Source organism: Hippocampus bargibanti, linkage group LG11, assembly GCF_051943395.1.
Source record: "Hippocampus bargibanti isolate YZ-2025 linkage group LG11, ASM5194339v1, whole genome shotgun sequence".
NCBI classification, from domain to species: Eukaryota; Metazoa; Chordata; class Actinopteri; order Syngnathiformes; family Syngnathidae; genus Hippocampus; species Hippocampus bargibanti.
The window spans coordinates 10,381,079-10,407,347 of NC_142744.1; the positions used below are offsets into that span (position 1 = coordinate 10,381,079).

Consider the following 26,269-nt stretch of genomic DNA (forward strand, 5'->3'; position numbering starts at 1 on the left):
GGTTCATCCTTCTTACGCGCTCGTCTGCTCACCTCAGCACACGCAAACACGCACTACCTCCATTCCAACCTGCTCATTTGCTCTGAAGGCCACAACTATGCAAATGTCTGAGTGTATAAAAATACAACAACAAAACAAATCTGAAAAAAAAGATCAGTTTCACTTCTGTTATCATCTTCGGTTGTTTGCTGAATAAAATGGCCATTACAATCATGTAAATTTCAAAAAAATGCTCCGGCAGCCTTGATTGATTCATCGTGGATCGTGTTGCTGCACTGACTGCAGGATGTGTCTGTTGCCATGGAAACCGCTTTGGGTTTTTGAGGGTGCACACGAAGTACAGAACAATTCTCAAAATATTCGGCGATGTGTGTATGAATTGAAAATAAAGCAAGCCTGTTAAATTTCAATCAATTTTTGAAAAAGGCAGGTCAATGGAACGAGCCTTCAGAATCATACAAAGATGACGCGATAGTCTCAGCTCTCAAATTAAATATGCACGTCCATCTAGCATTTTCTTATGACAGGGATATAACCCAGAACACATGGACTCACAGTTATGGATGAAAGGCAGTGTCAACTTGGCACGCCACATTAATGACTGACGACATCATCATCATGCGCAAGGGAGAAATCCTGCAGTTTACCTGTATTAACACACTTTGCACACCTTGATGACAAGCGGGGACATCTGATTTTAATCCAAATGAGGGATACCGTTACGATTGCCCGGAAATCTGCTACATTTTATCCCTCAACAGTTGACAACAATGTAAACACACGGTTTTAAATTCAATTCAGTCACTGCCATTCGCGAATTTATTCAGGAATTGAAAATATGACGTAGAGCGCCATTCCCGAATGTGTTCTGGTTTTATTTTTCATGTTAGGATGACGATAAAGCGCTGGCCATGGCCTTTGGCAATGTTTTTTTTTCTTTGCACAAGGGGGCAGCGTTCACCTTTTTTTTCATGTTAGCGCTTTGTTCCAGCTTCAGCTGATGTATTGTATTTTGGACAACCACCCTCATTTCAAGCTCATATAACTCCAGGCCCAAATAATTTAGGAATTAACTTAGTTTTTTTGATGAAAGAAGAGAGTGTAAGGTTTCTGACGCTGCATTGAATGTTTATGTAGTCCTAAAACTCAATCTCCTGCGAGTCCTGGAATTCGAGTGACGATAACAAAAACCCTGGCACTGGAGTGGACATATTTTTGCATCCAAGTAAGAGGCCTTTTTTCAGAAAACGGATGGATGAATATCCATGTAAAAATATTTATAAAATAAAAAATAGAGAAACATAATAAATACATAAATGTGTATATAAATAAATAAATAAATAAATAAATAGGAGTTTGCATGTTCTCCCCGGGCCCGTGTGGGTTTTCTCCGGGTCCTTCGGTTTCCTCCCACATTCCAAAAACATGCATGGCAGGCGGATTGAACACTCCAAAATGTCCCTCGGTGTGAGTGTGAGAGTGACTGTTGTTTGTCTTTGTTTGCCCTGCGATTGACTGGCAACCATTTCAGGGTGTCCCCCGCCTTGTGCCCAAAGACAGCTGGGATAGATAGGCTCCAGCACCCCCCGCGACCCTAATGAGGACTAAGTGGTACGGAAAATTGATCGATGGATAAATAAGTAAACATACAAATTCATCCATCCATCCATTTTCCGTACCGCTTATTCCTCAGTAGGGTCGCGGGGGGTGCTGGAGCCTATCTCAGCTGTCTTCGGGCACGAGACGGGGGACACCCTGAGTTGGTTGCCAGCCAATCGCAGGGCAAACAAAGACAAACAACAGTCACTCTCACACTCACACCGAGGGACATTTTGGGGTGTTCAATCTGCATGTTTTTGGAATGTGGGAGGAAACCGGAGGACCCGGAGAAAACCCACACGGGCCCGGGGAGAACATGCAAACTCCACACAGGGAGGCCGGGACGGGACGCGAACCGGCGACCTCTGCACTGTGAAGCCGGGGTGCTTACCGCTCGACTACCGAGCCGCCCTAAACATACAAATTAATAATAAATAAATAAATAATAAATAATAATAAATTTGTCTCCACTGCGAGACAAATAAAGGCAAATCCAATCCAATCCAATCCAATAAATACATACATCAATACAAATGAAAAATAGAAAATGCTTCTACAGGCGAGAAATAAATACCTGATTTCAATTTAGAAGTTCTTGAATTCATTTATTCCAACACAATAACATTCATTATGAAATTAGTAACACTGCCATATTTTGTCTCAAATCTCTCTCACTTTCTCTCTCACTTGATTGACATTCTTCCATGAGACGGAAGCTTAGTTGTGATTTCCCCCCCCCCTCCCTGAGGTCTGTGTAGGCTCTCAGTCGTACAGGAGTGGTCCATCGATGAAAGGTTTCTTCTGCCGTCATTTGTGCTTCTTAGAAAGTGCCGAACGTTTTGCTCGTCGAAGAGCTTCATCAGCAAAATAAAATAGTGCTGGTAGCTCTGGCCCGATATATATATCCAAAATGTCTAGAGGTGGCGGTGCGAGACCTCTGCTTTGATAGGTCCCTGCTCTAAGGTTGGAGGGGAGCAGAGGACTACTGCCCCGACGCTAATCTGATGACTTCTTTTGTCTGTCTGATTATGTTGTATAACTGGCTCTGATTGCCCCATTCGCTCGGGTATCACCACATCAGCATTACTAAGCCCACATGGTAACCACCTAAGAAGTATGTTGTAAGCACGATCCAAATATGGTGGTTTAAGCTTTAATTTGCATTGACTACCATCGCAACTTTAGTTCACTGACGAAGCTCTTCGGATGAGGAGCGAAACATCCGGCACCTTCAAAGAAGTACAGATGACGGCTGAAGAAACCTTTTCATCAGTTTCCTCCCTGACGTTCACATGCTCATCACCATAAATATTTTTTTTACTCACACACTTTTCTGTATCATGAGCCGCCATTTTAATAACATTGAAATATCCATTCAAGTCCAGTTGTCTCTCACGACTACTACAGTACTTAATGCAATGTGCAACTACTTTTTTTGTCATTCTTTGGCAAAGTCGCAGTGATGCGGGGGCATGTTTATTCAGCGTCATTACAGATTGTCTGTAACAGTCTTCTTTTTCAATTCACAGCAATCCACAGAGTCCTGCTCCGTTTGTGTTTTGCAGGCAGTGGGTCTTCTCTCCTTTATACTTTTGCAGTGCTGCCGCTGACAGGTTTGTACTCATAACCGTACAAAAATGTGGCCACGATAACCAACAGTGCCCCTGAGAAAAACACCCTGAAGAGCAGCGAGAGATAGCAGAGGGAAGAGAAAGACGTGTTACAAACACACGTATGCAGTCGGAAGTGGAAGCAGGTGTAAAGACGACAACGTCGTCAACGGTCATTTGCAATTCAAATCCCTCAAAGGCTCGTGTCATTAGCATGCACGGATTTACCCGGTCGGGTTGAAGTCTTGCAACAGAAAATATGAGATCAGCGTGGACACGATGATGGACAGAGAGGTGGTGAACCCCTTCAGAATGTTGTCGGCATATTTAATCACCAAAGCAATGACCAAGCCTCCCAAAGCCTGCCGGCACACAAAACATTGTTTTCAAGCAACTTGTGAGGGAAAAACACACACAATTTTGTACTGCAAACTATGCAAATGAGCAGTGATGTACCACGTTCGATTCAAGGGACCCTTATTGAGGGTTTTGCTGGCTTGCTAGCTAGCTGGTTTTGCTAGCTTAGTGGCTTTTGTTGGCTTGCTAGCTCCCTAGCTTGTTGACTTCCTAGCTTCCTGGCTTCTTGGCTTACTGGCTTACCCGCTTGTTAGCTTGCTGACTTGCTAGCTTACTGGCTTGCTATCTTGTTGGCTTGCAGGCTTGCTGCATTGCTTTGTTGCTGGCTTCCTAGTTTCCTTGCTTCCTGGCTTGGTAGCTTGCTGGCTTGCTGGCTTGGTAGCTCTCTGGCTTGCTAGCTTGCTGCTTTGCTGGTTTCTTGGTTTGCTGGCTTGCTAGCTTGCTTGCTAGCTAGTCAGACAGACAGACAGACAGCATGAGTGAGAGGTTCATTGTTATTCAAAAACTACTTTGTAAAACAGGGCATACTTTACTAAATCAAAGACCCAAAGCAGAAACATGCATGTTAAATTTCATAAATCATAATGTTAGGTTAAAATATTACATGTTAATATTATTGTTAACAGTTACAGTGGTACCTCGGTTCTCGAACGCCTCACAGTTCGAACAAATCGGAGTTCGAACAAAATATTCGAGATACTCTTGCTTCGGCAAGACAACGTGTGAGTGCGTACGCGAGGGTGGGGTGCTGAGCGGCGTACGGGTGTATCGCTCTCTCCGTGACCAACTGTTGTTGCAATTTTGATTGGATGACACTGACCTAGGTTGGCCGAAAGCATCATTTTGATTGGATGATACTGGCCGTCATGTTGAAACAGGTAAATGCCCCTTTAAATGAGTCCAACGAGTGCACTTCAGCGTGAATGCACCGGAGAATTAGAGGAGAGAAAATGTTCTGATTCTAATTTGCAATGAAACAATACCATCGATGAAACAGTCGAATGTCAGTGACATTTTAACAAGCCCCATGTTAATGTTAGCATTAACATACTTCTGTGAGAAGTAGATTGCAGATAGCAAGTATGGAAGCTTATGAGCCGTGTGCAGGCTAGCTAGCAGTAACTTCACCTCTGGACCGGCAAGTTGAATTTCATTCCGATCGTTTGGCTGGATTTTTACCAATCATGAGGAACGGAAAAACATTCATGTTAGCGGTGAGTACTATCACAAAGTTATTTTGAATAATACATTCAGATATTTAGTTGAAAAGTGGCCGCGCGCGCGTGTGTCTATGTGCGCGCTGACATACGCGCGTTTGTATGGGCGCGCGCACACACGCCCGCGCGCGCGTGTTGTTCTCACTGAAAACGTTTCAAAATATTTTACTTTTATGGCTCTCTTAGTCAAAAAAGTTCCCGACCCCTGCCCTAGTGCCTGCAAAAATACAACTCCGACACATTCCACATCTGCTCCCTCATCCATCCACTGAAAACAAAACACCATTGATACTAACCAACTCACTACATGTATTTATTTCCTTCAATAAATAGGGAGATTTTCATATAGGTGACTCTGTGGTACTTGTTAAAATAATGTGAGCAATACAAAAGTGTAAATTAGAAGTAAATAAAACACAAAAATGCTTTCATTGTTTATTTATACATTCAAATAGTATAAAAATGTATTTTGTTTTTTATATTTTCTTTTGTTTCACCTTACAAATGCACTGGCTGTAATTATTTATAATTAGCAAATTACAGAAAATGACAGCGATTGAGACTATTCGTAGTTCGGTCACTTTTTAAATCGAGGCAAATGATATTGTTACAAAATAGTGAAAAATGAGAGCGACAAAAAATGGATTTTTTTTGTAAACTGGGAGATTTGGCTCACTAATCGTGAGCCGTGAGTATTGTGGTCAAAATCGGGAGTCTCTCGACCAAATCGTGAGACTTGTATGCAGAAAGAAGGAAAGTACAAAAGTGAAGTGTCTTACCTGCAAGGCAACCACAATGCAAGTGATCTTGTTGAACCCTTGAAACATTCCAGCCTGTGTAACTCGCTCGCCGTCATACACCATCATTCCAAGTGTACCAAACACAAACCCGAACAAACCTGTCGGAAACATTTGATCATGTGTTTCTATCCCATTTTGATTATGTGAGATTACTTCAGTTTAACTCATTCACTGACAGATGTGCAAAAATGTGTCCACTCCAGTGCCAGGGTGTTTGTCATTGACACTTGAATTCCAGGACTCGCAAAATATTGAGTTTTAGGACTATGTACATAAACATTCAATACGGCCTTAGAAACCTTAGACTCTCCTCTTTCATCAAAAAAGTGTTAATTCCTAAATTACATGGGTCTGGAGTTATATAAGCTTGAAATGAGGGCGGATGTACAAAATACAACGCAATACATACACATTGGTTTATATAGACTTTAACAACAGCTGAAGCTTAAACAAAGCGCTAACCTGGAAAAAAAGGAAATGCTACCCCCTTGTGGAAAAGGGCAGTCAAGCATGAAAAAAAAACGAACAAATTCAGGAATGTCACTCTATGTCATATTTTCAATTCCCGAATACATTTATGAATGGCAGTGAATGAGTTAATAACAATGAAACACTTTCAGATATTTTATAGCCAATACTGGTTGGAACCCTCGAGAGACCAGTCGCGCGCTCAAGAAAAAAAAGATTTCCACTTCACATCCCTAAAAACAATACATGCAAATCCGCCCATTGTTCATCATTAAAAAGCCGCCGACGAAGGAACCGCATGCTCACCCATTTCTATGTTACGAACCCACAAACTCTGTTTTGTCTCCTTGAGAATTTTCTCAAAGTAAACTCCGGCAAAGCCACTGGAAATGCATGCCGTCAGCACAGCCATAAGACCCACAAACTGGATGCTGGCAGAGAGAACTTTCACCTCGGAATCTCCGACAGATACTGTGGGCCACTGCGGGAAGTTTCAGTCAAGAAAAAAAAACATATTTGGGTGAGAATTTGTGACAACTGTGAGGAGAGAATAGTTAACTTTTCCACCTATTTTTCCCTACTTGCACTAAAGTCACACCAGCCATGAGGAGGAGAAGGGACAACCATTGAAAGGAAACAAGCCTCTTTCCCAACATGGAGACGGAGAACAGCGCTGTGGTCAAAATCTTCAACTGGTATGTGACCTACCAAAAAAAATTAAAATACAACTCAACTCTAGATATCGTTTAGGTCAGGGGTCGGGAACCTATGGGTCTTTTGATGATTGCATCTGGCTTGACGATAAAACTAAATACAGGTAACATCCAATTTATGACCGGGTTCCGTTCCGACAAAACGGTCGTAAGTCAAACGGTCCTAAGTCGAAATGCATTCAAAATGGCTGACGCGAGGTTGATATGACAGTATAGGATACCATGTCAATCCGTTGTTTTTAAAGAACATTTTAAATTGAATACTATTATATACCAAACTGCTTGCAGTTCAATGATAAATCTTATAACTTTTTGTGTCAATTTTATCATTTTATATTTCATATTATCGATTTTTATTACTGTGTCGGTCTGCTGACTCAAATACGTACGGCTTCCCACGCATGCGCGCTGTTGAAAAATAGCTCTCGCTGCTAACAGAGAAGCCAGAAGAGGTCGCCCAACACACACGCTCGGACTTAGGCGGACGCCGACGGAAAAAAAAGTCTCAAAGAGGTGGTGGCGGCGTGGGCCCGACGCGGCGTTCGCGTCGCGCCGATCTCGCGCGCCCGAGCGCCGACGGTCGATCCGCCTGGGCTTTCGTCCTGGCCCGCGTCGGGGGACCCTCGACCCGTGCGCTGACACCCACCCGTCTCAATTAGGAAACCAAAAAAATTGTTTCATTGTTATTAACTCATTCCCATATAATATATATAAAAAATAAAAAAAATCCTCGTCTCACCCACCATGGGTGGTGTCTGTCCCCATTTCAGCTCGGGTCCTCTACCAGAGGCCAGGAAGCTTGAGGGTTCTGCGCAGTATCCGTGCTGTTCCCAGCACTGCGCTTTTCTGGACCGAGATATCCGATGTTGTTCCCGGGATCTGTTGCAACCACTCGTCGAGTTTGGGGGTCACTGCCCCAAGTGCTCCGACCACCACAGGCACGACTGTCACCTTTACCTTCCAGGCTCTCTCCAGCTCCTCTCTGAGCCCTTGGTATTTCTCGATTTTCTCATGTTCCTTCTTTCTGATGTTCCCATCACTCGGGACCGCTACATCCACGACAACGGCTTTCCTTTCCCCTTTATCTATGACCACGATATCTGGTTGGTTGGCCATTACCATCTTGTCAGTCTGTATCTGGAAGTCCCACAGGATTTTTGCTCGGTCATTCTCCACCACCTTGGGAGGTGTTTCCCATTTTGACCTTGGGGTTTCCAGTCCATACTCCGCACAGATGTTTCGGTAGACTATGCCAGCCACCTGGTTATGGCGCTCCATGTAGGCTTTCCCTGCCAGCATCTTACATCCTGCAGTTACGTGTTGGATTGTCTCAGGTGCCTCTTTGCACAACCTACACCTTGGGTCTTGTCTGGTGTGGTATATCCCTGCCTCTATGGCTCTGGTGTTCAGGGCCTGCTCTTGGGCAGCCAGGATGAGTGCCTCTGTGCTGTCCTTTAGGCCAGCCCTCTCTAGCCACTGATAGGACTTCTTGAGATCAGCCACTTCTGCTATGGTTCGGTGGTACATCCTGTGTAGGGGCTTTTCCTCCCATGATTGTCCCTCTTCCAGCACCTCATCCTCTGTTCCCCATTGACTGAGACATTCTCTGACTACATCATCCGGTGGAGCCTTCTCTTTGATGTATTCATGGAGCTTGGATGTTTCATCCTGGACAGTGGCTCTCACACTCACTAGTCCCCGGCCTCCTTCCTTACGGCTTGTGTACAGTCTCAGGGTGCTGGACTTGGGATGGAACCCTCCGTGCATGGTGAGGAGTTTTCGGGTCTTAACATCCGTGGTCTGAATCTCTTCCTTTGGCCACCTTATTATTCCTGCAGGGTATCTGATCACTGGCAGGGCATAGCTGTTTATTGCCCGGGTCTTGTTCTTGCCATTGAGCTGGCTTCTGAGGACTTGCCTCACCCGCTGGAGGTATTTGGTCGTAGCCGCTTTCCTTGTTGCTAATTCGAGGTTGCCATTGGCCTGTGGTATACCGAGGTACTTGTAGCTGTATATATATATATATATATATATATATATATATATATATATATATATATATATATATATATATATATATATATATATATATATATATATATATATTGTGTGTTTTTTTTTTAAAGGACAACTCTTTAAAGGACATCCGCCCCCCGCCCCCTCACTGCTGCGTTCTTGAATCACGTGCAGCTTGAACCGAAGACTGGGGGTGGGGAATAGAGGACAAAAAAAGTTGTCTGCCATTTCCTTGTTAGGAGAACGGGCTCGCTCGCGAACGACACATCACTCATTTTGGTGCTCCGTGTGTATCCCGAAAAATAGTTTGTATGCCAAGATTAAATTCTCATGAATTTAACGTTCGGAAGCCGAAAAGTTCGTTAGCCAAGGCTTCATTCATTAATTGTACTTCATTCACACACCACTCAATCGTCATTTAGTGCGCAGACATAACGGTACGCACATTTTCACATATATGCGGCTAAAAAAAAGCATTCACTCTTGCAGTCAAGTGGCACATGCGTCACCTGATATGTGGCTGCGTCCAGGTTGGATAAAGCAACATAGAGGAGATTGTTCTGTAGTGTGTAAATTGCTGCCGGAATGGCCAACTTCATGGTCTCCAGAGGCTTGCTCAAAATCTCCTCCGTCAACAGCTGGTACATGGCCCGCACACTGAAATCTAGCCGATACAGAAGACAGTCTTGTCAGTGAAGACACAGTCAGGTACTTCTTCTTTTCCTTTTGGCTTTACCCTTCAGGGGGTCTTCGCAGCGAATCAGTGTCCTCCATCCTCAGAGGTTTGATTCACATAATGTATATGTTATTTATTTATTTATGTATTTGTTTTCTAATTATTTATTTATTTGTTTACTCATCTGTCTGTCTGTTTATTTGTGTGTCAGCATTTGATATTTATTTATTTGTGTATTCATTTATGTATTTATGTATTTGTCTATTTATCTGTTTGTAATTATTTGTTTATTTATCTGTCTGTCTGTCTTTTTATTTACATGTCAGCAGTTGTTATTTATTCATGTGTGTATTTTTTTATGTATTTAGTCAGTTATTTAGTTATTTATGTATTTACCTATATTTGTTGATTATTCTTTCATTCGTTTGGTTATTTATTTATTTATTTATTTATTTATTTATTTGTTTATTTATTTTTGATTGTTGCTGTGCTGTTGACCATTTTGTGTTTGGGAGCTTCTTACTGAGCGAGTTGCTTGTTCTGTAGCCACAAAGGGACATATGTCTTCTTGTGCCGGTCCCAAGCCAGGATAAATACAGAGGGTTGTGTCAGGAAGGGCATCCGACGTAAAAGCTTGGCCAAAACAAACATGCGTACCATTCCTCTGAAGATGGAGGTTACTGATTCGCTGTGGCGTCCCCTTGAAGGGAAAAGCCGAAAGGAAAAGAAGATTTGTGTATCTATGCATTTATTTATTAAATCATGAGTTTGGGTTTCCTTTATTTATTTATGTATTCATTGATTGATTGATTGGTTGATTTTTTCATCATAAATTAGTGTCCTGGTTTTCTTGTTGCACACCTGTCTGACATGACAATTACTGGGACTATTTCTGGACCATTTCTTTCCAGAACCTTCCAGACTTGTGACAGGAAATTCGGAAAAGTTTATGACATTTATGTTCAGTTTCTCCACCCCCTGTTATTGATCAAAATTCACAAATTAGCAGCCATAGTATAAAGTCAAGTATAAAGTATTCGATTTTTTGGGGGGGACTTAAAGCTTTATGCAAAATACCAATACAAAATATCCATGTGAGGTGCAGGTATTGGGCCTGTCCACTTGGGGTCACCATTTTCACATTCGACAGCGGTTTTTTGTTGTTTTTTTTTCCCAGAGAAAAATGGTTCCAAATGCTTGATTCGTGAGCCAATGGTAGTCCCTTTGGGAAAAAAAAGGATCCGCACAAGGTTCCACCATGGAAAATCTAAAATTATATACAAAAAAGAATCGCAACGTGACGAGAGACAAATATACTCACTCTTCTCCATCAAGACCAGAAAGGTGCAAATGATGATCTTGATGACCTCAGTGGATACGACTGCGGACGAGGCGAGGTAGCGGGTACCGTCTGCCTTCACAGTGCGGGAGTAGCGCATGGTGAGTACCAGCGAGGTGGTCTGCAATACGAGAACCCCCAGAGACAGATACTTCATCCTCATAGAATGCATGGAGGCCACCATGATGAGGGACTCTTCTTTGGGAGATTCTGAAGAATATTTGGGGAAAGGTTAGGAAAAAAAATATCAACCCTGGCACTTAAGTGGACACATTTTTGCACATCGTATGGCAGTGAATGAGTTCAAATTCAGGTTGAGTCAACAATCACACTCTATTCCCACAGGACCTGAGGCTGTGGATGTCGAAGGGCTCAATATTTGCGCCCCGCCCAGATTTAACCGTGCAAACGATGTGGGCTACAAACGGGTAGCTTGCCCCGTTGTGGGCGCAAACGCTGCATCTTGCAACCCAGTACCAGGGTTTTTTGTCATTTTCACTCAAACTGCAGGACCCACGGAAGATTGAGTTTTAGGACTACATAAACATTCAATGCAGCGTAAGACACCTGAGACTCTCTTCTTTCTTGAGAAGAAAATAGTTAATTCCTAAATTATATGTGTCTGGAGTTATCTGAGTTTGAAATGAGGGTGGCTGTCCAAAATACAATACAATACATACATTATATATGTATTAGTTTATATAGCGCTTTAACAACAGCTGAAGCTGGAACAATGCGCTAACATGGACAAAAACAAATGCTGCCCTCACACGGAATGGAAAAACAACAAATTAGCGCTTTATCGGCACCCCCCTGCAAGAAAAACCAAAACACAAACAAATTTGGGAATGGCGCTCAACGTCACAATTTTCAATTCCGGGATACATTTGGGAATGACAGCGAATGAATAAAAAACAATAAATAAATAAACAAACAAATTAAACATAAATAAATAAATAAAAATACTGTGATTGACTGTGCGAAATCCCCATTTATACCTTCAACGCCAGCTTTGCTAAAATTGAGGTGTCAGAGTGATTTCGTTTTTAAAAGCTGGGGGAAACAGTCACTCATGACAGGTTGAGAAATAGAATTCAACAAAATACTCAAAACGTTGCTTACATAAAATATACATTGTTTGTCGCTTGCACCAGGTTATCCTCAACCGTGAGTTGATTAGCTCCGTGCTGTCAAACAGGTGGAACTTGATTTGTGGGAATGGTTGAAAGAACCGGGTGGATTTTCCTGTCTTTTTTCTTATGAACCTAAACCTTTAATAGTCTCGTCGTGGAGAAATTGACATTTCACAGCAGCAAAGTTATGAAAGATGAAAGGAATGAAAGGAGTAGAGAAACAAAATACAAGAACTGCTGGAAAGGCAGCCACTCTCGCGGCGCCATCGTTTCCTTTGGGCTTTTCCCTTCAGGGGTCGCCACAGCGAATCAATGTCCTCCATCTATCCCGGTTTTGTGCATCCTCTTCTCTCACACCAGCGACCTTCATGTCCTCTTTGACTACATCCATAAACCTCCTCTTCGGTCTTCCTCTCGGTCTCCTGCCTGGCAGTTCAAGGCTCAACATCCTTCTTCCGATATAGTCACTCTCTCTCCTCTGGACATGTCCAAACCGTCTCAGTCTGGCCTCTCTGACTTTCTCTCCAAAGCCTCTAACGTGAATTGTCCCTCTTATGTATTAATTCCTGATCCTATCCAACCTGGTCAGTCCCAAAGAAAACCTCAACATCTTCAGCTCCGCTACCTCCAGCTCTGCTTCCTGTCTTTTCTTCAGTGGCACTGTCTCCAGTCCAAACATCATGGCTGGTCTGACCACGGTTTTATACACTTTTCCTTTTATCCTAGCTGAAACCCTTCTATCACACATCACACCTGACATTTTTCTCCAGCCGCTCCAGCCTGCCTGGACACGCTTCTTCACCTCTTTTCCACACTCTCCATTGCTCTGGACAGTTGACCCCAAGTACAGTAAAGTCTCGTTATATCGATATCGGATATATCAATAGTCCCGGTTATATCGATACTATTTCTGTGCACGCACGGAGAAAATTACATGCAAACAGGGTCGGATATATCGATAGTCTCGGTTATATCGATATTTTTTCGGACTCCCTTGAATATCGATATAACGAGACTTTACTGTACTTAAAATCTTCCACCTTCTTTATTTCTTCTCCCTGTAGCATCACTCTTGCACTTGGATCTCTCTCATTCACACACATATATTCCGTCTTGCTGCGACTGATCTTCATTCTCTCCTTTCCAGGGCATATCTCCACATCTCTAGTTTCTCCACCACCTGTTCCCTGTTCTCGCTACAGATCACAATGTCATCTGCAAACATCATGGTCCAAGGAGATTCTTGTCTAACATCGTCTGTCAGCCTGTCACATCACAATAGCAAATAAGAAAGGGCTTAGAGCTGACGGACCTGATGGAGTCCCACATCCACCTTGAATTCCTCCGTCACACTCTCGCCACGCCATCTTGAGATCAAAAGAACAAAAACATGACATGAATGTATGAGAAAATGAGCAGTTCATGCAAGAAAATACAAAATATAGATAAGTGTGGAACAAGCGATAAAACAAGTGGTACCAGGTGTTCATGATCAGGGTGAGAGAAATACAGAAAGTGGCAAACAAATTGAATAACCATATGGGTCAGCTCAGGACACCAATAAAAATTTATTCCTTCAGTCATTCATTCCTAAGCACTTTCTGTACCCTCTTTGTTATACAAAGCAGTTCTAGATGAAAGAGGAGAGGATACAAGCCTTTTCACCAGTGGATCATAGACATCATGGTGGAACGTGCACATCTGCTACAAGCTAAATGTTGAAAGCTTTAACTTTTGGATAGCTTCCATGCCGGTAAGAGTTTACAAAGTAGCATTTTGACAAAATAAGAGGTGTGGCTCTCATACACACTGACCTCTTTGTGGAGCAGATCTGTCGAGTGGCGCACAATCCCCCGAGTGTACCGTCTGTTTATGTTTATGTAGAACACCTCCAAACAAACGCTCCCCTCACTGCGTCTCTTTCCATACTTTCAAAAAAAAAACAAAAAAAAAACGCAAACTGTGTCTGTGAAGCAGCGCGCACGGTTTCCTTGTGCATATGCTCACATGTAGATGGGGGGTAGACTTCGGTGAATATTTACACTTTCCAGTGAGCTCGTCGCACATTAACCAGTGACAAATGTAAATAGCGCTTCAAATTGCAGAAAATATCCGGAAAGGAGTTTCATTTTCGTGATCATGTTAAAACGTTATGAAGAAGAACACGGTTCTGCGACTGCGCTGTACTATCAGAACACAATTTAAATCTTTCCAAAGTGACTACAATTGAAATTCAAGTCATCAGTTTCAGCCTCCCTACTACCCCACCCCCAAATACATTTTCTATATACATATTTATTTACATATTTTTTCAAATCAGGGTAAATAACACTTTACTTAACATAATCCAATCGAATGTAAAGAATTTAACACATTTTGCTTTATGATTAATTCATTAGTTCCTTCTTGTGAGATTTCACCAATTGGGGTATAAAATACTCACAATGACAAACAAAGAGGCCATTCATTTACAGTTGACATTTTTATTTTGTTATGCTTAGAATATCTTGTTTTCTATCCTTTCACTCCCACCCCAACCCCATCCCTCTTCAATTGCTGCTGTGGACTGCAAATTTCCCCATTGCGGGACGAATAATGGTATTCTGATTCTGATTCTGATGACTGTTTTAAAGGACAACCGACGTCTCTGGACAAGTAGTATCCATAATTTGTAAAATGGCTTCAAATGACTTCTACTGAGCGTATTTTACAAAGATTCCACCGCATATAGCTATATTTTACGTTTTAAGACTTGCGCTGAATATTCCGGAAGTCTTGTTTTTGAGTTGTGTGACGGCGCTCGAGTGCAAGGAGGCAGAACTCGAGCGACGGAATCTTGGCGATAGGGAAGGACCCGAAATACACGGCGTGACAGGCTTGGATGGATCAAGAGTCTTTACTGGAACATGCATCAAATAATAACAAACAGGGAAGAGTGGAGGAAGATAACTAAATGACAGCAGACCTGGCAACACGGAAGTGGAAACGGCAATGACCAAAAATACTCCGACGGAGACGGTAGTGAGCGACAGACAGATATAGTCAGAAGGCACAATCAGTGAATGACAATCAGCTGTGGGAACCCAGGTGAATGATGATTGGAGGGGCCGTCTCCCAAGATTGGCGGAGGAGGTGACAGGAGGGGCGGGGCGCGCCCCGGATGGCAACGAGATGTGACAGTGCCCCCCCCTCAAGGGACGCCTCTCGGCGGCCCACCAGGTTTGGATGGGTGAGCCGCATGGAACGCCCGGGTGAGGGATGGGTCGAGGATCCAGGAACGTGGGACCCATTGACGTTCCTCAGGTCCATAGCCCTCCCAGTCGACCAGGTACTGCACTCCTCTGCCCCTGCGCCTGGAGTCCAGTATCTCCCGCACTGTGTAGACTGGTCCGTCGTCCAATATCCGGGGGGAGGTGGGGGGGCGGGCGTGGGGGCTAAGGGGCTGGTCTCCACTGGCTTGAGGAGGGAAACATGAAACACGGGGTGGATCCGCATGGTGGGTGGGAGCCGGAGCCTCACCGAGACCGGGCTGAGGATGGCCTCGATGGGGAAGGGACCCGTGAAGCGTGGGCCCAGCTTGGCCGAGGACCCTGCCAGCCGAAGGTCCTTCGTGGATAGCCAGACCTCCTGCCCGACCTGGTAGCTGGGTGCTTGCCGCCGATGGCGGTCTGCCACCCGCCGGTTCCGGGATGCGGTGCGTGACAGGGCGTCCCTGGTCTCCTTCCAGACTCTGTGGGCCCGTCTGAGGTGATGATCGATAGACGGGACCTCCACCTGGCCTTCCTGTGTGGGAAACAAGGGCGGCTGATAGCCACAGGCGGACATGAATGGGGACCGACCTGTGGCTGCGGAGACCAGGGAGTTGTGGGCGTACTCCACCCAGGGTAGGTGCAGGGCCCACGACGCCGGGTTGTGGAGGCACACGCACCGGAGGGCCGCCTCCAGGTCCTGGTTCTTCCTCTCCGTTTGTCCGTTGGTCTGGGGGTGGTAACCAGACGACAGGCTCGCCGATGCCCCTAGGGACCGACAGAAACGCTTCCATACCTTGGACACGAACTGCGGTCCCCGGTCCGACACGATGTTCGTCGGAATCCCGTGGAGACGGACGACATGGTTAACCAGGAGTTGAGCCGTCTCGGTGGCGGACGGCAACCTGGTTAACGGAACGAAGTGGGCCGACTTGGAGAATCGGTCCACTACGGTGAGGACGACCGTCTTGCCACGGGAGGGGGGAGGGCCTGTCACGAAGTCGACGGAGATGTGGGACCAGGGTCTGGACGGAACCGGTAGGGGCTGGAGGAGTCCGGCCGGGGGCTGGTGGGAGGCCTTTCCACGGGCGCAGGTCGGGCAGGCCTTCACGAAGAGGGTGATGTCCCTCCTAAACCCCGGCCACCAGAACCGTTGGGCGATGAGTTGGATCGTCCTGTTGACCCCCGGGTGGCAGGCTATCTTAGATGTGTGCCCCCAGATAAGCACCTCAGTGCGTAGAGGGGGGGGGGGACGAACAGGCGATCCTTGGGACAGCCCCTGGGGATGGTGGTAGTTCCCTGGGCTTGCTGGACTTTTCTCTCAACCTCCCACCTCAGGGCGCCCAGGATGCGCTGGGCCGGCAGGATGTTGGCGGTGGTCTCCTCCCTTTCTGCCGGCTCATGGATACGGGATAGGGCGTCGGGCTTGGTGTTCTGTGACCCTGGGCAGTAGGTGAGAGAAAAGTCAAAACGGGTGAGGAAGAGTGACCATCGGGCCTGCCGTGAGTTAAGTCTCTTGGCCGACCGGATGGCCGCCAGGTTTTTGTGATCCGTGTAGACGGTGAAGGGGTGTTTAGCTCCCTCTAGCCAGTGTCTCCATTCCTGCAGGGCCAGGACGACCGCCAGCAGTTCCCGATTGCCGACGTCATAATTGGCTTCGGAGGGGCTGAGCCGGCGGGAGAAGAAGGCGCATGGGCGTAGCTTCTGGTCGGTGGGAGAGCGCTGGGAAAGGACGGCCCCTACTCCGGACTCGGATGCGTCAACCTCGACCGTGAACGGGAGCTCCGGGTCGGGATGACGCAGAACAGGGGGGTTGGTGAAGGCACGACTGAGGCGGTTGAAAGCCCCCTCAGCATCGGGAGTCCACCTGAAAGGGAGCTTGGTGGACGTGAGGTTAGTGAGGGGGAGTGCCTTCTGACTATACCCGCGAATGAAGCGGCGGTAGAAGTTGGCAAACCCCAAAAACCGCTGAAGCTGCTTGCGCGTCTTTGGGATCGGCCATTCTACCACCGCTTTGGTTTTGGCGGGGTCGGCCCTGAGCTGCCCCTGCTCCACAACAAACCCCAGGAACGACAGAGAGCGGACATGGAAGTCACACTTCTCTGCCTTCACATAGAGCCGGTTTTGCAGGAGCCGCGCCAGGACCCGTCGGACGTGTTGCCGGTGTTCTTCTGCAGAGCGAGAAAAAATAAGAATGTCATCAAGGTAAACAAAAACAAAAACATTGAGGAAGTCCCTGAGCACATCATTTATCAAATTCTGGAATACGGCAGGCGTGTTCGTGAGCCCGAACGGCATCACCAGGTATTCAAAGTGCCCTAAAGGTGTCTTGAAGGCTGTTTTCCATTCATCCCCCTCACGGATTCGGACCAAATGGTAGGCGCTGCGAAGGTCTAATTTTGAAAAAATGGTGGCGGACTGAAGGGGCGCGAAGGCCGAATCCATGAGGGGGAGAGGGTACTTGTTGCGGATGGTGATGTCGTTCAGGCCCCGGTAGTCAACGCATGGGCGCAGGGATCCGTCCTTTTTGTCGATAAAGAAAAACCCTGCGCCCAGCGGGGAACGCGACGGGCGAATGAGTCCCGCCGCTAGAGAGGAGTCTATGTAAGTGCTCAGGGCTTCCCGTTCCGGTTGTGAAATGTGGTAAAGTCTCGAGTCCAGTAATGGAGCCCCTGGCTGCAAGTCAATAGCACAGTCATACGGTCGGTGGGGCGGCAGGGATTGGGCGTTGTCTTTGCTGAACACCTCCCGCAGGTCGTGGTAGCAATGTGGCACGCCTTTGAGGCAGATGGCCTCGGGCGGGCCACCGCGGGAGGGGTTACGCCCTGCCGTAGCCGACCGCAGGCAGTTTGCGTAGCAGTAGGGGCTCCAGCCCTGAATGGTGGGGCCCTCCCAAGAAATGGATGGGTCATGGGCCTTGAGCCAGGGGAGACCCAAGACCAATGGCGCGTTCCGGGAGGGCATAACAAAAAATTGGCGGTGCTCCACGTGGTTGCCTGCCACTCGGAGCTTAAGTGGGGCCGTGAGGTGGGTGACCCGGGCTAATAATCGGCCATCCAGGTCGACGATCTCCTTAGGGGGAAGGAGATCTATAAGTTGGCAGCCCAACAGGTCGGCCAAGTGGGGGTCGATGATGCACCCGTCGACCCCCGAGTCCACTAGTGCCCGCACTCTTTGGGAGCTGGAGGGGCCAAATAGTTCACTTTCCAGCTCCAACCGTGTGACTCGTGTTGTGGACTTAGCCCCCAACGGATGCCGTTTCGGCGGGGACTTAAGTTGGCCGTGGGTCCTAGGCTGGGGGCCTCGGGTGCGACGAGCCCTCGGGTTGGCGCGGTCGTCTCCCCCCCCTATCACCATAGGTTCAAGGAGTCCCTCCTGGGGCTGCGCGCGGTCGCTGCCGGGTGTGGTCGACCGAGGTCGGCTTCGGGGTACCTCGGGCCGTCGGTCGCTCAGCTCCTTTCGCCGCTCTCGGAGACGATGATCCAAGCCGATGACAATCTCGACGAGGTCGTCGAAGGTGGTGCCGGCGTCGCGGGTAGCCAACTCGTCCTTTAGGTCGGAATTCAAGCCGCGACGAAACACCCCCCTCAACGCTCGGTCGCCGTAGCCGCTGCCAGCGGCCTGGATCCGGAAAGCGACGGAGTATTCTGCGGCCGAACGGGCCCCTTGGACGCAGTCGAGGATTCTCCCTTCCGCCTCGACCTCCGTCACTGGATGGTGAAACACCCGGCGTATCTCGGCTACGAAGTCCGGATACGAGGCGCACAGCTCCGGTCGGGACTCTCGTACCGCCAGCACCCATGTTTCGGCTTCACCCGCGAGCAGGCTGGTGATGAAGGCTACCTTAGCCTCATCGCTAACGTAGGCGTCAGGATGTTGTTCAAACACGAGCGCACACTGCATGAGGAATTGAGCGCAGCGCTCGGTTTCACCTGCGTAGCGTGAGGGTTGGGGTAGCGGGGGAGTGCGCCTGCCCACGGGTGGGGGGGAAGGAACAGTGAGGGTGGCGATGCATGTTTCCATCTCCTTGAGGCGTTGAGCCAGCGAGGAAGTGGCGTAGCGCATTTCCTCAATCGCCTGGGCCAGCTGGCTCGAACGCTCCGCCTCTTGCACAAGGGCGGCAAAATACCTGTCATCGCCGGCGGGGTCCATGGGTGGTCGGAGTATTGTGTGACGGCGCTCGAGTGCAAGGAGGCAGAACTCGAGCGACGGAATCTTGGCGATAGGGAAGGACCCGAAATACACGGCGTGACAGGCTTGGATGGATCAAGAGTCTTTACTGGAACATGCATCAAATAATAACAAACAGGGAAGAGTGGAGGAAGATAACTAAATGACAGCAGACCTGGCAACACGGAAGTGGAAACGGCAATGACCAAAAATACTCCGACGGAGACGGTAGTGAGCGACAGACAGATATAGTCAGAAGGCACAATCAGTGAATGACAATCAGCTGTGGGAACCCAGGTGAATGATGATTGGAGGGGCCGTCTCCCAAGATTGGCGGAGGAGGTGACAGGAGGGGCGGGGCGCGCCCCGGATGGCAACGAGATGTGACAAGTTGGTGACGAGTCCTCACCCTACGTCACTGAAGGAACGCCCCTGACCGAAAAAAGGACACATTGTAGCAGTCCTTCCATCACGTCAATGCATTTTGCGGTACTTGGGTCTGAAAATGTCGTATAGGATCAAAAAGAGGCAGAAGAGGGCGACAAAGCTCCATGTAAGGAATTAATCAGCCTGTGGAAACGGGCTGATTAATTCCTTACACGGCTTTGTTGCCATTTTCTGCCTTTTTTAGCGACATTTCCCACCCCTGATGCCTCAAAATGACACGGAATAGATTCTTTAATCGATTACAAACATTGCTATGCTTTCTTCTTCAGAACTATTTGAATCATATTCATAACTGGATGAGTAACAAGAAAGCATATTCTCCGAATCTGAAGCCATTGTTTTGATTCTCGAGAAAGGCAAGACGTCTTGCCATGACACCACGAACATGGGGGCGGGACCTTCTGAAACTGGCCTCTTCCGGTTTCATATTGAAGTACTTTTTAGACCCTTTGAGTCATTTTTATTGGTGTTTTGCATTTGACTAAAAATATCATACTGCGTGTTTTGGGTATTTTAGATGCTATAAAACATTTTTATGATGTCAGTTAGGAAACAAAAAAGTGACGTCGGTTGTCCTTTAAGTGACAATATATCAATAGTAATTAACATATGCTTGTGGTTGACATCCAAAATGTCATATTTTTGGATGTCAACCACAATCATATGGTGAGTATAGTTTTGCTTTTTTGATTGTTGCTGTGATCATGACCATTTTGTGTTTGGGATCCTTTTACTGAGTGTGTTGCTTGTTCTGTAGCCACAAAGGGACATAAGTGTTTTTGTGCCGGTCCCAAGCCCGGATAAATACAGAGGGTTGTGTCAGGAAGGGCATCCGACGTAAAAGCTGGGCCAAAACAAACATGCGTATCATACCTCTGAAGATGGAGGTTACTGATTCGCTGTGGCGACCCCGTCAAGGGAAAAGCCGAAAGGAAAAGAAGAATTAACATATGCTGGTGAGAATTGCTATGTTGTCTGTCAATGTGAGTTGCTGCACCATTGGGGTTCAAATATTCATTGATTAAAACTATCTGGCTATTGGGAGTGATGATATATCAATAATAATATCATCAAATACCGGTGAGAATTGCTAGGTTGTCGGTCAATGTGAGTTGCGGCACCATTGGTGTTCAAATGTTCATTGATTAAAACCATCTGTGAAATCGTTGCTTGTTGTGAAGTGAATTGAGTTCGCTGCATTTAATTAATTAATTTATTTATTTGTTGGATATTGGATATGCCTTTATTAGTCTCACAGTGGAGAAATTTACATTTCACAGCAGCAAAGTGATGAAAGGAATGAAAGTAGAAAAACAAAATACATGAGCTGCTGGAAAGGCAGCCACTCTCGCGGCGCCGTCTTGAAGTCAAAATAACAAAAAAAACTAAATAACAAATAATATGACAGCATAGAGACAATATGACAAAACAAAGACACAGAGAGACATTCATTCTTCAGGACTTGCTGTACCCTCTTTGTGATGACATGAAGCAGTTCTAGATGAAAGAGGAGAGGATCAAAGCGTCTTTCCACCAGTGGATCAGGGACATCTATGTCACGGCACTCGAGGCTTGAGGGCAGGGCTCGAGTGACGAAAGGAAAGCGGGGAGGTTGGATCCAAAATACACGGCGAGACAGATACTCGTGAACAAAAAGTCTTTACTGAGGCACGCATGCAAAAATAACAGCAGGGAGAGGTAAGTGAGAGATCGGTGACGACAGACCTGACGGCACGGAATTAGCAGGGTGGCTTCCAGAATACTCCAACGGCGACTGTGTAGCGCGATCGGTAGATATAGTCAGAAGGCACAATCAAGGGAATGACAATCAGCTGTGGGAACCCAGGTGCGTGATGATGGGAGGGGCCGTCTCCATGGAGCAGCGGAGGAGGTGACAGGAGGGGCGGGGCGCGCCCCGGGCGGCGACGAGATGTGACAATCATGGTGGAATGTGCACGTCGACTGCAAGCTAAATGTTGAAAGCAAACACGCAGCTGTAGCATCCATTGACGAAAAGAGATTATCTCACATCCCCTGTTCCACATAAATCTGCTTCAATTCCAAGCCGCAACAGTTCCACATACGCATCGGCGCTCTGCGGAGACGCTCCTTTCTTCTTATCGCGGGTTCCTCAAGCCATGCATCCATCCAGCCGCAGACTGCCAACAGCACTGACCTTCCACTGAACAAAGCGGGGCTGTGAAGATGCTGCCCATTACAGGCGCAAAAAAGCACATGGCCCCTGTGGTGTCCAGCGATGGCAGTCGAATGGCTCCGACATTCCTCCCATTCAAAAACAGTACTGGCATATTAATGCTGCCGAAGAGGCGCAACCGCTCAGCACAGTCTCAGAATCAGAATACCTTTATTCGTCCCACAATGGGGAAATTTGCAGTCCACAGCAGCAATTGAAAAGGGATGGGGTTGGGGTGGCGGTGAAAGGATAGAAAACAAGATATTCTAAGCATAACAAAATAAAAATGTCAACTGTATACTGTGCAAATGTAAATGTGCAAAACCGTTCCATAAGAAAGAAAACTGTACATAGTGCAGAATCAAGAAATGCATTTTGATATATTGCTACAACCCATATTTACAAGTGTCCAGGTTTTTTTTTTGTTTTTTTTTTTCACATGTGATCATTGAGAATTGTGAAGCCTGACAGCAGTCGGTAGGAACGAGCGGCGGTACCTCTCCTTCTTGCAGCGCGGGTGTAATAGTCTCTGGCTAAAGGAGCTACCCAGAGCTGTCAGGATGGGCAGGAGGGGGTGGGAGGGGCTGTCCGTCATAGCTTTTAGTTTAGCTAGCGTCCGTCTGTTGCCCACCTCCTCCAGAGAGTCCAGCGAGCAGCCCACGACAGAACTGGCCCGCTTGACAAGGCGCTCCAGTCTTTTTCAGTCCCGGGTGGTGATGCTGCCTGACCAGCAGACAATGCCATAGTGGATGGCTGATGCCACCACAGAGTCATAGAAAGTCTTTAGGAGTGACCCCTGAACTCCAAAAGACCTCAGTTTCCTGAGTAGGAAGAGGCGACTCTGTCCCTTTTTGATTAGGGCATCCGTGTTTGTTGTCCAGTCCAGTTTATTGTGGAGAGTAACACCCAGGTACTTGTAGGAGGTCACCCTCCTTGATGAATGTCGTGGTCACAAATGCTGAGCAACAATCTGTATCCGTTCCACACGATTCACAACAACACAAAGTTACAAAAGACAACACAAAACAAGACAAAAACAACCAAAAAAAGCAAGGCTCGTGAGAGCACTTGCTGAGGCTGCCTACTCGGGCGCCATCTTGGACTTCTATTATCTATTCATTCATTCATTCGTTCGTTTGTACATTCATTTATTCATTTATTCATTTATTTGTGTATTTATTTATGTAGTTAGGTTATTTTTGCTCAAGTTTCAAATATGTGCTAATTTCTGATTGGCAGTGTTGCGCAATATATGATACAACGCGAATGTAGTGACTTTTCTCTTCGGATATTGCTTGTGTTACAATGTTGTTGATTCGAAAACTTCTATATAAATACAAAAACTGCCACTTGAAAAGTGATCGTTTCGTCAATGTGCATGAAAAGGGAGTTGACCTAGACAAATATTGAACCTTTCGTCATCACCAGGATGTAAACCTTTTCAAGCCACAATTCTCAACAAGAGAGATGGAAACCATTATGAGTGGGTTGCAGACATGTCGTAAAAAGGTGCAGGTGGTGCTTATTTTAAGACGCGTTACTGAAGTCGCTACACGCAAGATGGCAAGCGTAGTTACATTGTTTTACATTGTTTGGATAATTTCACATTTTACTCATGCAAATGCTGACTCTTCTACTTTGTTGCCTTACAATTAGGTTAGTGATAAGGCCCCCTTTTCACTTTTTGGGGTTGACCTAAACTCAGGATTCCCTGAACAGAAAATATTTAACATGCAAAATAAGCTTTGATTGAAAGGCAAGTCTCCTGTTTTTTTTTTTTTTTTTTGCTTTTTCACTCAGGGTAAAGAAAAACATATCTAACAGTCCCGCTATTTTATTTTTTTAGTGGGAAGTGTTGACGTGAGTTGAGGAATTCATTGAGACCCAAGTAGTTTACTGCCATTTTGTAGCAACATTAGGAATTACAATAAAGTATAAACCTTTTCAGGCGCGCTTTAAGTACTCGCAGTTTTCACTATTTGTGGCAAGGCCTCTATCCTTATTCAAATTCAGACACATTTGGTAATGGAAAGTAAGTGTATATCTACTCTGCAAAACAAACATTGCACAACTCCACCTCTGACTTACATTCTGGCTTTTGTGGCAATGTAAAAACACATTTAAACATGAGAGAGAAAACGCGCACACACACGCACACGCACGCACGCACACACACACACACACACACACACACACACACACACACACACACACACACACACACACACACACACACACACACACACACACACACACACACACACACACTTATGCGCCATTGAAACTTAAACAGTTGAACATCCGACTCGAGCATATTACCTGGTGGAGAAGAATATGGCCTCCGAGCCATCCGAGAATGCTCATTCACTGAATGGTCACGTCCTTTTCTGTTTGACAAAATGTAGCCTTGAAAGTTAAGGCTCCCAACATACTGCATGAGGAGCCAAGTGAAATCCTCCCATGCACACTCCTTATCGTCTTTTTGGGCGTAATTGTGGGAACTCCCTCTTGAAATTCGTCACCTGTTACTCACACGGTGAAGAATGGCGCACTCTAGTGGACATATTTATATTTCGGCAAGGGCGTTATCATCATGCTTTGACATCCATTTTAAGGTCCAACTATTATTCGTATCATCCTAATGTAACGGAGTTGTACACTTAGGTTATTAAATTATGAAGGAAGTGACGCAACGGCGCACAGTGTGGCACTATGTCCCGCCCATAGTTTCCAGAACAATCTCGAGGAGATTCAGGGTGAGTCGCAATTTTCTGTTGGTCTTGATTAACGCGCATTTTCATGACAATATCTTATTTTGTTTCCCTTTTTTTACTGTCTAGTGTTATCTAATTAGTTCCCTTATTCATTCGAGTCCAGATTACTTTTTGTGTCATTATTTACTTCACGTTTTGTCGAGTGGAACTTAGCTTCATAGTGCTTTTCTATTGTGCAGTTAATCACAAGACGAAACCCATGCGACTTCACCCATCCCTTCTGCCATACTGTGTTGCAGGTAATAATTGTTTCATTTCGTTTTTATTGAACAATATTTAGTTTCTTGTGTCGTGTTTCATTTGCCCGTGAGTGTCCGTGGCGGGTGGCGCCATTACAAGCGCACCGCGTGTTCTGCCGAGTCTCCGCCCATGATGCGTTCAGGGACATCTTGTAAATAACAGTGAACTTGTGTTGTATTCTCTTTTTCTGTAAATAACCACTATACGATCACATGTTGTTAATTCTGTTTTGTTATCTACAATGTTTTGCATTTGAGAACAATCTCGAGGAGATTCAGGTTAATCACAAGACGAAACCCATGCGACTTCACCCATCCCTTCTGCCATACTGTGTTGCAGTGTTGCAGAAATAAAAGAAATAAAAAGACACATCCACGCGTCTCGTCTTCATTAATACGGCAGCATCGTGGGGATGAAGACAGTCACTGTTGTGACACCCGTCACATTGGTGCCGTGACCCGGATCACAAGTGACTCTCCACTTCGGACCGGGACCGCGATGCTGCACAATGAAGACGCTGTGCAGTCCCATCACTCGGTGGACGGTGTGTCGACCCCCGTTTTGGAAATACATGTAGTGTGTTAATTGTCTGACCTGCTGTTTTGCAATTAGTGTGTTTTTTTTCATGTACGTGTTTTCGTGTGTTAAGTCTAAGAATGAGCTCCTTACATTTAACCAGTAGCACACCTTTGAATGAGTGTGTTGCTAGAGGTAGAGGCTTCCCAACTGTGTAACAGTTGTATAGTGCAATCCAGAGTGGTGTAGGTTGTACAGAGGGGAATGGGCAGGTTCAAGCTGAGGCCACTTATGTTAGTGGGGACAGAGTTCCTTCCCAGACCCAGTGCAGTGCATCTACGACGAGCGCACAGACAACTGATACACCAGCAACAGATCCCTTTCTCCAGTCTGTCACAGTTATGTAGTGCCATGCAGGGTGATGTAGTTTGTACAGAGGGGAATGGGCAGGTGCGAGCTGAGGCCACTTATGTTAGTGGGGACAGAGTTCCTTCCCAGACCCAGTACAGTGCATCTCCGACGAGCACACAGACCCTGACACACCGGCGACAGATCCCTCACTCCAGTCACCTGACGTAGTTGGTCAGATGAGTGACATAATTAGACAGCTTCCTTGTACATCCTTGCCCGATAACCTTGTCTATTTTGCCTGTTGGTCTTTCTGTTGTCTTCCGTGTGTATGTTGCCTCACTTCTGCATAATTTAAGGGGGGTGTATGTAACGGAGTTGTACACTTAGGTTATTAAATTATG

At 46.2% G+C, this 26,269-nt stretch overlaps 1 protein-coding gene across 3 annotated transcripts; it reads right to left on the reverse strand.

Annotated features, from left to right (window-relative positions):
• Positions 1–2,199: 2,199 nt before the first annotated feature.
• Positions 2,200–24,629, reverse strand: slc35a3b (solute carrier family 35 member A3b). 3 transcript variants are annotated; one of them, XM_089008575.1, is made up of 9 exons: positions 24,307–24,629; positions 13,241–13,295; positions 10,778–11,005; positions 9,290–9,444; positions 6,633–6,755; positions 6,358–6,532; positions 5,563–5,681; positions 3,438–3,571; positions 2,200–3,277 (listed from the first exon to the last, which is right to left on the reverse strand). In XM_089008575.1, exons 1-9 carry the CDS (start codon positions 24,349–24,351, stop codon positions 3,184–3,186), a joined length of 1,128 nt encoding a protein of 375 aa, XP_088864701.1. In that variant the 5' UTR covers positions 24,352–24,629; the 3' UTR covers positions 2,200–3,183. The 3 variants fall into 3 exon arrangements, with proteins under 3 accessions (XP_088864701.1, XP_088864702.1, XP_088864700.1); XM_089008576.1 differs by lacking the exon at positions 24,307–24,629 and adding an exon at positions 13,743–13,864; XM_089008574.1 differs by lacking the exon at positions 13,241–13,295.
• Between the last annotated feature and the right edge of the window lie 1,640 nt (positions 24,630–26,269).